This window comes from Onychostoma macrolepis, chromosome 01 (assembly GCF_012432095.1).
Source record: "Onychostoma macrolepis isolate SWU-2019 chromosome 01, ASM1243209v1, whole genome shotgun sequence".
NCBI lineage: Eukaryota > Metazoa > Chordata > Actinopteri > Cypriniformes > Cyprinidae > Onychostoma > Onychostoma macrolepis.
In genome coordinates, this window is record NC_081155.1 from 38,763,100 (window position 1) to 38,778,279 (window position 15,180).

At 32.8% G+C, this 15,180-nt stretch overlaps 1 protein-coding gene across 1 annotated transcript; it reads right to left on the reverse strand.

Annotated features, from left to right (window-relative positions):
* Positions 1-729: 729 nt before the first annotated feature.
* On the reverse strand, positions 730-14,312 carry rgs11 (regulator of G protein signaling 11). Its single transcript, XM_058772357.1, is given in 18 exon segments — positions 730-1,137; positions 1,140-1,216; positions 1,304-1,386; positions 2,606-2,744; positions 3,047-3,134; positions 5,782-5,897; positions 6,003-6,116; positions 6,291-6,352; positions 6,761-6,784; positions 7,111-7,176; positions 8,984-9,065; positions 10,157-10,233; positions 10,342-10,400; positions 10,554-10,605; positions 10,723-10,829; positions 12,129-12,179; positions 13,402-13,498; positions 14,160-14,312. Coding segments are annotated over 18 exon segments (1,404 nt in total). The 5' UTR covers positions 14,223-14,312; the 3' UTR covers positions 730-1,090.
* Between the last annotated feature and the right edge of the window lie 868 nt (positions 14,313-15,180).

Below are 15,180 nucleotides of genomic sequence, written 5' to 3' on the forward strand. Positions count from 1 at the left end.
AAGCTGTGCAATAACATTAAAATTAATTACAAATTAAATTTACAAAATAATAATAAAAATAAAACACCGTTCAAAAGTTTGGGGTCAGTATGCATGTATTTTTGTATTTATTTTTTGATAAAAAATAAATACAATCAGCATATTAAATTGATTTCTGAAGCATCATGTGACACTGAGGACTGGAATAATGATGCTTAAAATTCAGCTTTGCATCACAGAAATAGATTCCATTTTGAAAATATATACATATAGACTGGTATTTATTATAACAGTATTTCTGTTTTTACTATACAATTTTTAAATTAAATACAGCCTTGGTGAGCATAAGATATTTCCTTAAAGTAAATAAATATTTAAATAATTTCTACCCCAAATTTTTGGACAGTAGTGCTTTTTGCCTTTGTGATAAATGTGTGTGAATTCAATAAAGCAATTTTGTAACACTATATATGTCAAAGTTTAAGGCATTTCTTCTTTTAGAGTGATTAGCATTAAAGCTAATGGGTTTTTATGTTAGCCTGTATCTTTTGACTATTTCTACTGACAAATTTCTTTTCTAAGGATTATTTACCAGATACAGATTAAGGTTATGTTAATTTACCATACAGATTTACAAATTTACTACAGATGTACTCTGTCCCATCCTGTCCATTCAAGTATTCACTGAAGCACTGTTATAATATGTGATGTTAATATATGTAAATAAACGGTGACAATCTATAGCAGAAAGGAAAAACTTTATATCAAATAAATACATTAAAAACGTGACAAATGTGTGAAAAAGGCAAGTTACACTTAAAACACTGAAGAAAACACATTCGTTGAAAGTTGGTAATATATCTGATGTCTTATGGCATTATTGCTACATCATAAATAATATCTTTGAATTGCGTGAAAAGCTGTATTTCTACATATCATATAGAGAAATGTGAACAGAGGAATCAAGCATTCTTATTATACAGTATAATGACTTTTAGTTATAACATCTGTTTTGTAGAGCACAACGGAAAGCAATGGAGATGCCACTTACAACTGTGTTAGGTAACGTAATAGCACAAAATAAAAAAAGCAGTAAATGTTGTGTGCATGTTTAAAGCCGGGATGCCGTTCCAGAGTTAGAGTTCGAGTTCTTTGCCTTCCATCATCCTCTGCGGTTTGGGTGGCGAGGGCAGGCGAGGGACTGGAGTGACGCTGACGACGCATGAACGGGAAAACACTGGATATACATACAGACGAACATCGATAAGACATCTCTTCCTCTGCAGACCGAGCAAAATGGGTTGTATGTGTCTTAGGCTTTTACCTTTTCTTGGTCTCCTGTGGTACTACGGCTCTGGCTAATAAGTTTTTGTAGAGTTCAGATTTCAGATAACGAGGGTAAGAATCCTACAAAGGAACACAAAAGACATTTATTGAACATTGGCAAGAATATTTAAATCCTTTTAGCATCTTTTCACATCATAAAGGCTTTGTTTATAGTATTAACATCCTATGTCCCATATTAAAGTGACCCATATTCATTTACACCCTATCAATTCACTTCTTCAGTTTAAAAGTTTTGGGTCATTATAATTTTTTTTTTTTTAAAGAAATCACTTTTTTTCTTTTTCAGTTAAGGATGCATTAAACTGATCAATTTTTTTAAATTATTTTTTACATAATTTCAAAAATTGTATTTTAACTAAACACTGTTGTTTTAACTTTCTATTCAAATAATGTTTCACGGTTTTTAACACTCACTGTAAAAAATGACAGTGATTTTAACGGTAAAAAACTATGAAAATGCTACAGTAAAAACCGTAAACTGACGTTCCCAGAATTCCCTGCGTTGCATTTCAAATTTAGTTTGAATTAATTTGAATTCTTAGTTTTTTCTTATCAGTTACATTTATTAGGGTTGTATGTTACATCTAATGTTGTTAAATTAATGTTTATTGCATATTTCAGTTTAATGAGTCTCACCATGATGGTGTTTAGTGTTTGTGTGAATGACACTGTGCACCTTCTATGTATGTTATTATTTAAAAGCTGCTTGTGATGGGCTTTGGTTCATCATGTGACTTTCTTATCACCACCTGCATTTGGTGGTTATCAGTGTATTTCAAAGGTACAAAACAGATTTCAGTACTTTAATAGGTTGGTATATTAACATTATATCAGTTAATGAAATTACGGTATTTAACTGTAAATTGAAGTTAAACCCATAAAACCTAAATGTTGTTTCCGTATTTTTTACGGTAGATTACCGTAAATTTTACGGATTTTCTTTTACAGTGCTGATAATAATAGGAAATGTTTCTTGAGCACTAAATCAGCATATTAGCATGATATTATCTTAAGGATCATGTGACACTGAAGACTGGAGTAATGATGCTGAAAATTCAGCTTTGACATCACAGGAATAAATTACTTAAAAAATATATACAAATACAAAATAAGAGTTATTTTAAATTTAATGATATTTCTCAATATTATTGTATGTACTGTATTTTTGATCAAATAAATGTAGCCTTGGGGTGCATAAGAGACATTTTTCCAAAAAAGATCAACCCCAACTATACATTTATCCACATTCTGCATTTGATCAAAGAGCTGAACATTATACCTTTTTCATGAGGAAGTAAATGTGCATTTGAGCATCATCCAAGACAAAACGATGAGGGCGCTTGAGTCCTTCCAGGGTCTTTTCCATGGTCTTGCTGTCAATATTCACCCAGCGACTTGCACCAGGAGCCAGGAACTGCCTGATAGATTATAATGGAGATCAGTTACAAGGTTCAACAAAAAAAATCACAGACAAACTAGAGGTGCCGAGAGACTTCCATTCATATGACACACTGATTAATTACATATAGTACATACTGATTTAGTATATATAGCATATAGGTTTTTGTTTTTTTTGGCAAAGCTAACATTTTTAGGAAAACATGGTACATTTTTGATGAATAAAAAGTTCAAAAGAACAGCATATTTAAAATATAAATATTTTGTAACCTTATAAATGTCTTTAACATTGTTGCATGGATAAAATATTACAAGGTCATACTTGTAAACCTCATCCACTTTCTCTGGAATTTTTGCAGTCTCGCCGTGACGAACATCTTCACAGGCCTGCCAGAAACACAAGTTCTCCGCTGATAACATGAAAGAAACCAAGAAGGGGAACAAGAGAGAAGCACCCAGAAAAGGAGACAAAAGAAGATGATGAGAGCGAAGGGATGAGAGAGAGAACGGGGAAGAGACAAACATGAAAAGTTGTTACATTATTCATATATACAGAGTGTGCGGCAGGATAAAAATGGAATCTATTAAAGCTCCAAAAGTACAGAAGGGAACGACAGTTTTGGGACACTCTTCAGAACTGGGTTAAAATGAAAGATGCTTATATAAAGAGGGATTCAAAAAAAAAAAGGAAAAGCAAAAATACCACAGTGATACCATGATTTTGGAAAATTCCATGGTATTCTTTGATGTAAATTCCATTTATAAATGCAAATTATTATTTAGTACTAGAGACCAGCTGATATTTATTTAATGTGACCAATATACAGCCGTACCAAATCATTTTTTAAGCGTCTGATATGCAACTGATTTTGAAATAATTTAATTCTGCTTTTTTGACACAGTAACTAAATTATAAATCACCAGTCAAAGATGAATAGTCTGTTACAAAGATTTCAATTAACCTGTATATTTATTATAATTAACACTTGTCCAAAGCTGCTTAAAGTGATGTAACTAAAATGGAAAATAACAAGTCTTTTGTAATCTAAGATGTTGCACAATTTTGCTCACTATGCTAGTTTATCTTTATTGCTTTTTTCATATAAATCCAACATTTCAGTAAGATTTTTTTTTTAAGAAAGAAATGAAAGCTGTTTAAAATGTTACAAAAGATGTGTACCTGAAGACTGGAGTAATGATACTGAAAATTCAGCTTTGCATCACAGAAATAAATTACATTTTAAAATATACTTATATATTATATATATAATTATATAATAGAAAACAGTCATTTTAAATTGTAAAAATATTTCACGATATTACTGATTTTACTGTATTTATTTATTTATTTTAATAAATGCAGCCTGAGGGAGTATAAGAGACTTATTTAAAAAAACATTAACTTTTTGGTATTGTAAGCATGAGTGGCTGTTATGTAAAAAGTCAAATATTGTATGGCAAACATTAGCTGTAAACACAGTTGTTTGATAGCATTGTTGGGTGTTATTCTATATAGTCCGACCAGATGGAGCCAAGTATTGGTAAAACCAATTATCTGTCTACATTTATTCAGTACTTCAGTACACTATATAGCTACAGTCATGGCCAAAAATATCGGCACCCTTGGTAAATATGATCAAAGGAGGCTGTGAAAATTAATCTGCATTGTTAATCCTTTTGATCTTTTATTTAAAAAATTCACAAAAATCTGACCTTTCATTGGATAATAAGAATTTAAAATGGGGGGAAATATCATTATGAAATAAATGTTTTTCTCAAATACACGTTGGACACAATTATTCGCACCCATAGAAATTCTTATGAGTAAAATATCTCTGAAGTATATTCCCATTCATATTCACAATTTTGAGCACTCCAGGGGGATTATGAACATGAAATTATCCAGCCATGGCTTCCTGTTTCACAGAAATATAAATAGGAGGGAAAACAAAGCCCAAATTCCCTTAATCATCCAACACAATGAGAAAAACCAAAGAATATATTTCGGATGTGCAGCAAAAGATAACTGAGCTACACAAATTAGTGAAGTGGCTTTAAGAAAAGAGCTAGAGCAGTGAAAATTCCCATTTCCACCATCAGGGCAATAATTAAGAATTTCTAATCAACATAAAATGTTACGAAACTGCCTGGAAGAGGATGTGTGTCTATATCGTCCTAATGCACGGTGAGGAGGAGAGTTTGAGTGGCTAAAAACTCTCCAAGGACCACAGCTGGAGAACTGCAGAAAATAGTTGAGTCTCGGGGTCAGAAAACCTTAAAAAAAAATTGTCAAACAGCACTTACATCACCACATGTTGTTTGGGAGGGTTTCAAGAAAAATTCTCCTAGATCATCCAAAAACAAACTCCAGCATATTCAGTTATCAGACACGACTGGAACTTCAAATGGGACTGGCTTCTATGGTCAGATGAAACTAAAAAATGAGCTTTTTAGCAGCAAACACTCAAGATGGGTTTGGTGAACACAGGGATAAAAAGTACCCCATGTGTACAATGAAATATACTGCTGTATTTTTTATGTTGTGGGCCTATATTTCTGCTGGAGGTCCTGGACATCTTGTTTAGATGCACAGCATCACTGATTCTATCAAATACCAACAGATAAAAAATCAATAAGTGACTGACACAAAAATGGGTCACTGAGCACAAAACCAAGCTTCTGCTGGCCATTCCAGTCCTCTGAACTGAACCCTGTAGAAAATGAGTAGGGTGAACTGAAGAGAAGAAGCACCAACATGGAGCTGGGAATCTAAAGGGTCTGGAGTGATTCTGGATGAAGGAATGGTCTCTGATCTATTGTCAGGTGTTCTCTAACCTCATCAGGCATTATAGGAGAACATTTAGAGCTGTTAAACTGGCAAATGGCGGTGATCATATTTACCAAGGGTGCCGATATTTTTGGCCATGACTGTGTGTACTATGTTGCTACTATCTGGTGCTATAACCAGACCAACACAGGACTGTTTGTAAGGGTTATAATTACAATATAACTTTATACAAGATTTGTATCTTGAATAAAATTTGTGTACGTGTATACCGCTGAATTCTTTCTCCAAATATGTGAGAAACTCTTTTCTTCCCATTGGGTCGCTGAGCAGCTCCATGAAGCTAAAGCTCCAGCGCTCCACACGCAGTTTAGTCGGCACAGTAACTCTATTTCAGCAAAACACAGACATACAGAGCAATTACTGACCTTCAGACAGAACATTAGTGTACTTTAGTTTAAAATGGTTATTTATGTGTGATCATGTGACTCACGTTTCAGAATTCATGTTCCAAAACATGATATCATCTGTGATCCAGGGGTTGCTGGGAAGACATCCTTGCATTATGGGGTCATGGGGCTGGTACTGCTCACAGTACTTAACGTAACTGCACACACACACACACACATGCACATGTAAGGCTATCACAAAGGGTTATGGTAAGAGTTCTTTTTAAAAGATACTTTTAGGACAGTCCATTAGCTTTAGCCTGGAGACTGAGACTTTGGCAGAGTACACACACACACACACACACACACACACACACACAAACATTCAGTACCTCTCAAGGCAAATGGAGGACTTTATACGATTCCTCGCCAAGCTTATCCTGTTATGTTCAATCTAAAGTCGTTTCCCATAAAAACACAAAACCAAATATGACTGGAAGTAAATTTGGTTATATTTCACAGTACAGTATGTGCTAATAAGTAAAGATTAATCAGCTAACTACACTTTTTTTTAGAGAGAAATTTTTTTAATGCTTTTCTCTATTTTTTGGTAAAAATAATACGTTTTTTTCTTATACTCACAAAGGCTACATTTATTTGATAAAAACAGTAAAACGGTGAAATATGGTCACAATAGAAAAAAATGTTTTCTATTTGAATATATTTCAAAATGTAATTTATTTATTTGAATTTTAAGCACTCATGTATTTATGTGTGTGTGTGTCTATTATATATATATACACACACACACATAAAATCATAATCATCACTATAATTATTATTATTAAATCAAATTACTTACCTCTTTTTTGTAGAATTCTGCATTCTTTTCTGAAATTTACAGTGACAAAATATCATCACAAATATTAGCTTTCCTAAATAAGTTGCTATTAAAACTAAACTTTCTGATCTTGCAATGGAATGAAATGACAGCAGGAAATGAGGCAGTGTTTTAGAGATTACTTACTTGAACAAGGATGCATGATAAAAACAGAAATAAAGAGAAAAAAAGCTGTAGATGATGCTTGAACATGAGAGATTCTGCTGTGATTGTTTGTTCATATATTTTTGAAACGTGCTATGTCTGTGTATATGTGGATTATGTGTTGTTGTGCATGTGGTTAGTTGTGTTGTGGAGGTCAGTTCACTGACCAGCTGCACTCGTGTGTTCATGGTTCTTCTCTCTGGTCCATGATCTAAACTGTCCTGCATACCGGGCTGAAAATGTGTTCACAAAGAGATATATGGATCAATGACAAAATAAGATGTTTACGAACAAACACATGTGCCAAGCCCTTAGAAATGCGATACCTGCATTCATGGTGGTACAGTATCTTTTGAACTGCATATATTTTACAAAAGCTTTCACTCTAAAATGTCAATTGGTGTAACAAATAAAAAAATAAAAATAAGATTAATAAATAATAATAATAAAATATTTTTAAAAACTGGAGTACATCTCAATCTTTATTTTCAAATATATTTTTTCACAAAAGTATTTTTTTAATCGTGTATTTCTTAATTATAAATATAAAATTTTCATGAGTTTTTTTTTTTTTTTTTATGGTTATGTTTTCATACAAACCTAAACTAACCCTGCCACTTGTTAGACGTCCTCCTTTCTGTGATATCACACCCTGTTTTATAGTACCGTCACATGACAATAAAATGAATATATACTTCAATCTATAATGTAAAAAATGACTTTTTGAAGTTTCAAAGATTAGTGGAATATATTTTACAAGACAACACTATTTCAGTCTTTCTACTAAAACTCCATGTTTAGTTCAGTGTGTTACTTGTCATTGTTGTATAATTATTTGTGAAAATTACTATCAATTTCTGATTTAAAATGTTTTTTTCAGTGTGGTGAAAAAAACATTCAGATCTTTTTTTAACAATCTGAGAACAAATACACAACCTTGACATTTTGATTTTCTCCTCACCATAAATTATTAAAATATAATTTTTACTCAAAATTCAAAAAATTCAAAACACGTTCATCATAGAAGGTGTATATGTTGTTGTCCACAGAATTTATTATAAATACATTTGAAAAATATTGTGAGCCTTGTTTTTACAGGCTTTTAAACTAACCCAAATCCCAGTAATGTCTGGCAGGTGGATTTACAACATTTTCATGGAAGCAGAACACCACAAACACACACACACACACACACACACACACACACACAGTGACAATATAAGAATGAAATGGTCTCCTAATCCACCCCAGATTAAACCATCAGCTGGATTCCTATTAAAATGGCCTTGTGCAGGAGTGCAGGAGTAACAAACACACACACACACACACACACACACACACACACACACACACACACACACACACAAGTGGCCAGTCTCTCACACACACAGCCACACATACACTAAAACACACATAGTCACTTAGTAATAAAATATCCTCTTAAGCGCTCAGCCAAAAGATGGAACCATTAGAGATATACCACACACACACACACACACACACACACACACACAGTCCTTCCAGTTCACTATGCTAATATTTCATCCATCAAGACACTTAAGCTCATGTTAAGCAATGCATATACATATTCTTTGCACTCATGTGTGAGTGTGTTTTAAAGGCACCAATGTGTTCCACTCTATTTCTCCTTTTCTTCTGCCAGTATCTGCCCTCCCTTTCTCCCGTTCTCCTCTCGCTCTGTCCCCTTCCCCCTTTTTCCTCTGCTTTGCGATGCTTTTAACTGACTGGCTGAATATTTCATAAGCAGAGTCTGGATACAGATATGAAGGCACGTGCCAGATGGGCACAGATGTTGTCGCTGCTTAAGCATCGTACACTGACTAATGCATTTGACATGCTTTGAAATTCTATGTAACATTTCTGAAAGGTGATTCACAGTATTTTACTTTTCTATTTATTTAATTTATGAATTGACAAATATGACAACCCTGATGGCAGTACTATGGTTCTCCAATGTACTTCAAAAAATACCATGGTGTAAGTATTGCCATGGAATTTTTTGTTAGTGTTGTGACTTACAGGAGGTCTGTTTACTAGCCAGTAAGCTTGTTCCTGACACTCCAGCACGATACGATCTGCTTTTCGACGCTGTTTTGATGCCCTTAAATGCAAAAAAATTAACATAATAAGGCCAATGCACAGATGTAAAGAAACTCTAGACAACAACCCTCAGAAAAATATTTTATATAGATTTTTTCAACCATAAAAAATATGATTCATATTTAGTAGTGCATAAAACTTGAGTTTAAAACATTTAGAGCTATATAAATTATTTGTATGCTATGAAGATTTGCTTAAATTGTAAAGGAGTATAGTGCAACAGTGGATGCAGCCACTACAGAGACCTTTGCAGTTTTCATGCCATTTCTTTTTTTTTTTTTTTTTTATTATTTTTGTATTATAAATTATATTTTCCATTTTCTTCTTAATTTAAATTAAATTCTTAGTAATTTTTTAAATGTTTTTTTTTTCATTTAATTATCTTATTTGTAAATATGTGTATAGACTTTTTATTAATTGTATTTAATAAATATAATACAATTATTTTAATAAATAATTTTATTAATTATTTTTAGTACATGTAGTGAAAATGAGAAATTATGCCATGGCAACTAACTGAAATAATTTTTTTTTAAATTCAGTTAACTTTTATTATGCATTCAGTAGTGCAAAATAGTAGGTTTCAGTTAACTATAATAAAAATTAATAAAGGTTAAACTAGGGGCCAAAGATTCTTTAAGATTTTAAGTGGCTAAAGTAAAAAAAAAAAAAAAATGATAATGTTGTAAACATTTGTTGTTGTTGTTGTTGTTGTTTAAACCAGTTCTAGTATTCTAACATCAATGAAAATGTATAGACACTTTTAATTACAAATATTTAAATATTTAGAAAAAAATTTAAATATTTAAATCATGAAAAAATATTTATTTTCATGGTTGTACCTATTGGTGGTATTTTCAGCATTTACTTGATTTAAAACGATTTACAAATGTTTTATATTATTTATAATTATTCAAAAATGTAATTTTAATTTTAGTAATGAGGTCCATTTTGTGCTAGAAAATGCTTTTCTGATGATTTTTATATGCTACGTTTATAATGTAGGCAATAGAGGGCTAAATGTAATAGGCCGAAGGGAGCATTAAGTGTGTGTGTGTGTGTGCACGTTTAGTAATGGAAAAGGATAGCTACCTGAGCTGCTCTCTTGCCTGCATCACAACAAAGTCCCAAGTGTGGTTGATACGTTTATGTAAAGCATTATAGCACTCCTAACAAAGACAGAGATTGAGAAATGAACAACAGATGGCTTCATGGCTTTGTGACTACATTGTACAGTCTCGTTTCTCTATGTTGTGGCTGGCATTTGACCTATATACCTTTTCATACTCAATTAGTTCTCCTTGTTTTCGGATATTCTTCTTGGCCAAGTAGATTGCTAGAACACATATAAATAAATCCATGTATAATATATTTATCTTCTGAACCTGCTGCGGAATATTTCCTTTTGTACTGAAGCAAATGCATTTTGGTTTGGCACAACATTTGGTAAATCAATTTTTGTTTTGAACCATGGGAAGTTAGATCTCACCATAGTCCAGTTCTGAAACAGGCCAGCGTGTCGACATCCAGTAATATGGTGTCTGATAAAGACAGAGATTAATTCAGATGTGCTGACTTTGGAAATGGAAATTTAGCAATTGCTGATATGGTGTGGGATTTTATGTACATATTGTGTAAGTGTGTGTCTATATAAATACCTGAAAGCGATATGGTGAATCGTCAGCTTTCAGAATAAGGTTTCTTGGCTCTTTTAAAGGGTAAACGTATCCATACTTTACAAAGAGTTGTCCAACGTGCAATGCCTCTAAATAAAGATGAGAAAAAAATATTCATATGCATAATATACACCCACACAAGTACAAAAAACATGTAAAAATTGATAAAAAATTATAAATAAATCAAGTAAATAATTCAATACAAATAAAACCAAAGATTTACATAATAAATTGGTGTAGAATTGTTTTTGAAAATATTTTTGCTCAGAAATTGTTAGTATATGTATTCACATTGAATTAAACAAGCAATTTTGATGTAGAAAAACTGAAATTGTATTTTCATACATCATACAACATACATCTAATAATCTTATCCAAATTCTATTTATGTTATGCTGAACACAACAGAAGACATTTTGAAGAATGGTTTCAATGAAGGTAGCTATTGACTTCCATAGTATTTTTTTTCCATACTGTGGAAGTCAATAGGTACCGTCAACAGTTTGGTTACCAACATTCTTCAAAATATCTTCTGTTGTGTTCAGCAAAAGAAAGAACCTCATACGGGTTTGGAAGGACATGAGGGTGAATAAATAATTTTTTCATTTCCCTGTAACTAAAATAGTAGTAAATGATTCGAGAATACATACATTTCATCTAGTGGTTGCCTACACAAGGTGTTCCCTCATTGCAGTGCACAGATCAGCCAAACTCTCTGGAGTCTTGTTTTTTTCCAGACAGCTGTGTGCAGCATTACTTGTTTATTAGGGCTTTTCTGAACCACGCAGCCTGTTCTCTGAGAGTGTGACATTTGTGCATTTATTATTAAAAATCTTGCACACAACTCAGCTTAGATTACATAAAATCTGACTTTAATTGAAAGCAGCTTTCATATGCAATTTAGCTCCCCATGGTTGTGTGTGCGCGTGTGTATGTTTTGAGGTCCCTCAGGATGGCACACGGAGAATAATGTCGTCTCTGGAGAACACTTTCTATAAACCACACACAGGTGACTGGAAAACTCCAAGAAATACACCAGAGCAGATAGCATGGAAATTATTACACACACAGGCTCTGACATGCACACAGTAAGTCTGAAATCATGTTGGAGCTACAAGGCAGTTTATGAGCACTTTTTAAATTAATTTTAAATGTATTACTTTTATGCACACAGTACAATAATGGCTTGTTCCATTTTCTGAAGAAAATATGAATTGTGCTTGTCCATGCAAAAGTTGCTGACACTTTAGTTTAATAAAGATAACAACTTCTTTGTTCTTTTACTATAAATAACAATTATCATCATTGTTGCAATCAAGTACAATTCTAATGTTATGTATCAAAGACAAAGAATCAAAATATATTTATAGGTTATATTAATGTCCTACCTTCATCAGAGATAGAAAACTTCTTAATCAGCCATTCAACAATGTCTACACCTGTATGAAATCAAAGAATATTACTGTCAACATAAGCACACTGTGTCAGTCGAAAGAATGTATCTTCTGCAGTGAACGAGTGCCGTAGAATGAGAGTTCAAACAGTTGATAAAAACATCACAATAATCCACAGCACTCCAGTCCATCAGTTAATGTCTTGTAAAGTGAAAAGCTGCATGTTTGCAAGAAAAAAAATCATCACAATAATCCACATGTAATCCACATGACTCCAGTCCATCAGTTAATGTCTTGCAAAGTGAAAAGCCGCATGCTAACTTTAAAGCATCCATAATCTATAATTATGCTTCCTCCAGTGAAAAAGTCTATCTCCTGTTGTCCTCTCACATCAAAATCCACCAACATATTTGTGTTTAGGCTTGTAATCAGTGCCTGATCTGTGCATATTTCTCTCCTGATTCAGACGAGACAACTTATTCTACCTGGAAGTAATGATTTGAATTTAACAATGTCTTAATGGTGAATTTGTTTATCACAAACACACAGGTTTTTGTTGCACATGATGTTAATTGATGGGCTGGAGTTGAGTGGATTAGTTATGGATTATTGTGGTGTTTTTATCAGCTGTTTGAACTCTCATTCTGACGGCACCCATTCACTGCAAAGGATCCATTGGTGAGCAAGTAATGTAATGCTAAATTTCTCCAAATTTGTTTTTATGAAGAAACAAACTCATCTACATCTTGGATGGCCTGAGGGTGTGTACATTTTCAGCTAACTTTCATTTTTGGGTGAACTATTCCTTTAAGTGACTTTGACTTGTATTTATCTTTAATTTGCTGAAGAAAGTCATTTGTTCATTCACACGTAGCCTGGTGTCCTCTGAGAGACAAGTGCAGGCGCAAAACACGCACTGTTAGACTAATTAATAGCAAGAAAAATGAGCACAGAGACTGAAAGCACACACAGGAGTCTAATTTCACTGCGCAAGCTTCTATTGATTAACTGTCCTCATATGCACTCAAGACTTTCTGAGATACGCATGGATACTTTGCCGTTAAATGCAGAATATTTCCACAGTAATAATGGGGATACTATTCTAGTCGTGCCTCAGCTGTCTCTCTTATCGTGCCATAACATGTCAGAGGCTGGAAAATACGCGGAACAGTCATGTCCATTTGGGATTATCAAGAGAGAGTGAGTGAAGCTTGAAGTTTGATGCAGTCATAGAGAGAAAGAGAGAGAGAGAGAGAGAGAGACTCACCAGTCATTGCGTGTGGTATGACCGTAATAAGCAGACGCTGGTTGCGCAACTTGATGCCCATATCAGGGTCCTGCATGGATATGATCATGCGCTCCATCTGTATGAGGGCACATGTGAAATATTAGTACTTTTAAATATTCATTTATCACACCACACAACTATTTTGTGAACTGCACAAAAGCTAAAATGTGATTAAAATGGTGAATAGCATAAAGCAAAATAATATGAAAAGGTACAAGTTCCTCTATAAACAAATAAATAAAAACCTTAATCTCGAATAAAAAAAAAAAAAGACTGTCATTTGCCTACTATTCAGGCTATCAACAATAAAGAAATAAAAAAAACAGGATGCACCCTTTAAAAATTACATCAATTCATACATTCTCATTATATCATTTTTTATCAATTAATAAGGTGATTTAATGTTATTTAAAAAAAACAGCAAAAGCTTCAATACACTAAGCATAACAGGAAGAGTGAGATGATTTTTTAAGAACTGCAGTTATATAAATCAGTTATATAAGTAACCTAAGAAAATGCAAACACAACTATGCAAATTCAGAACATTTACTGAAAAGAAACTTTAGTTTCGTCTTTAACACATGTTCAATAATGCGAGGAAAAGTTCCTATAGCTACTGTGTCTTACAGGAAACAACTGCAGGTTTATTAAACTCTGGCTTGTTTGCAAAAACGACAATGTTCTACAGCATATTTCTGATTGTTAGAGCTAAATGAAAATCGATTTTAAGGACTTGCCTTAGTCAAACATGGCATTTGCAGTCGCTGCACTCCATCCTGACTGAGTGTGTTGATGGTCATGTTGACGGCTGCTCGTGTGCTCTGGATGTGAAGTTGAAGGGAGCTGGAAGATGCTCACACTGATGCTGGAGAGTCTGCTGTCCCGTCAGAGAGCCGATGGGGTGGCGCTACATCCGACTACAAAATACTCATAATTAGGAATAAAATAGCGCCTCCCAGTGTTGATTGATTCAAATTGATAATTGTAGACCTTGACATAATATACAGTATATAAGTGGATCAAAAACCTTTTATTAAAGTTGTCCTAAAACCTAAAAGGCAAAATGCATTCTCGTCTTAGGACAACTTTGATTAACTTTTTTGATCCACTTTAAATGTTGACTACTATATAAATTCAATGTAAAAGTGCTTATTGGGCTTATAAGACTTATTAGAAAGTGCTTATAAGGTTATTATAGACTATAGTTAACAAAAACTAAAACTAAAACTAAAAACCTTATCTTAAATAAAATTAAATACATAAGAGCTTGAATTTTTTTATTTCAGCTATTGAAATAAAAATACAATATACATTTCTCATTTTCATTTAGTTTAACTTGATGTACTAAAATAGCCCAAACTAAAAATTAGCCATTTAAAAAAACTTTATTTACTTTATTTTTAAAAACAAAACAAAATGATTTTAACCAAATTTGTCCCTAAGGATTATTGAGGTTTAACTGCATCAGGAAGTAACTAAATGTTATTTGAGCGGTTCGATTTTTGTTCATTTTAAATATATCATGGCATTAAAAGGAGGTTGTTTTGACTCAAGATTCACAATTAAAATGTCTGAATGTCATTGAATTAGATTAAAAAAAAAAAAAAAAAAAAAAAATATATATATATATATATATATATATATATATATATATATATATATATATATATATATATATATCCAAGCAAGAATAATTTGCTCTGAAAATGTTTTTTAGTCCAGATACAGTTTGAATGCACAGTACAGTACCTCCAGTAC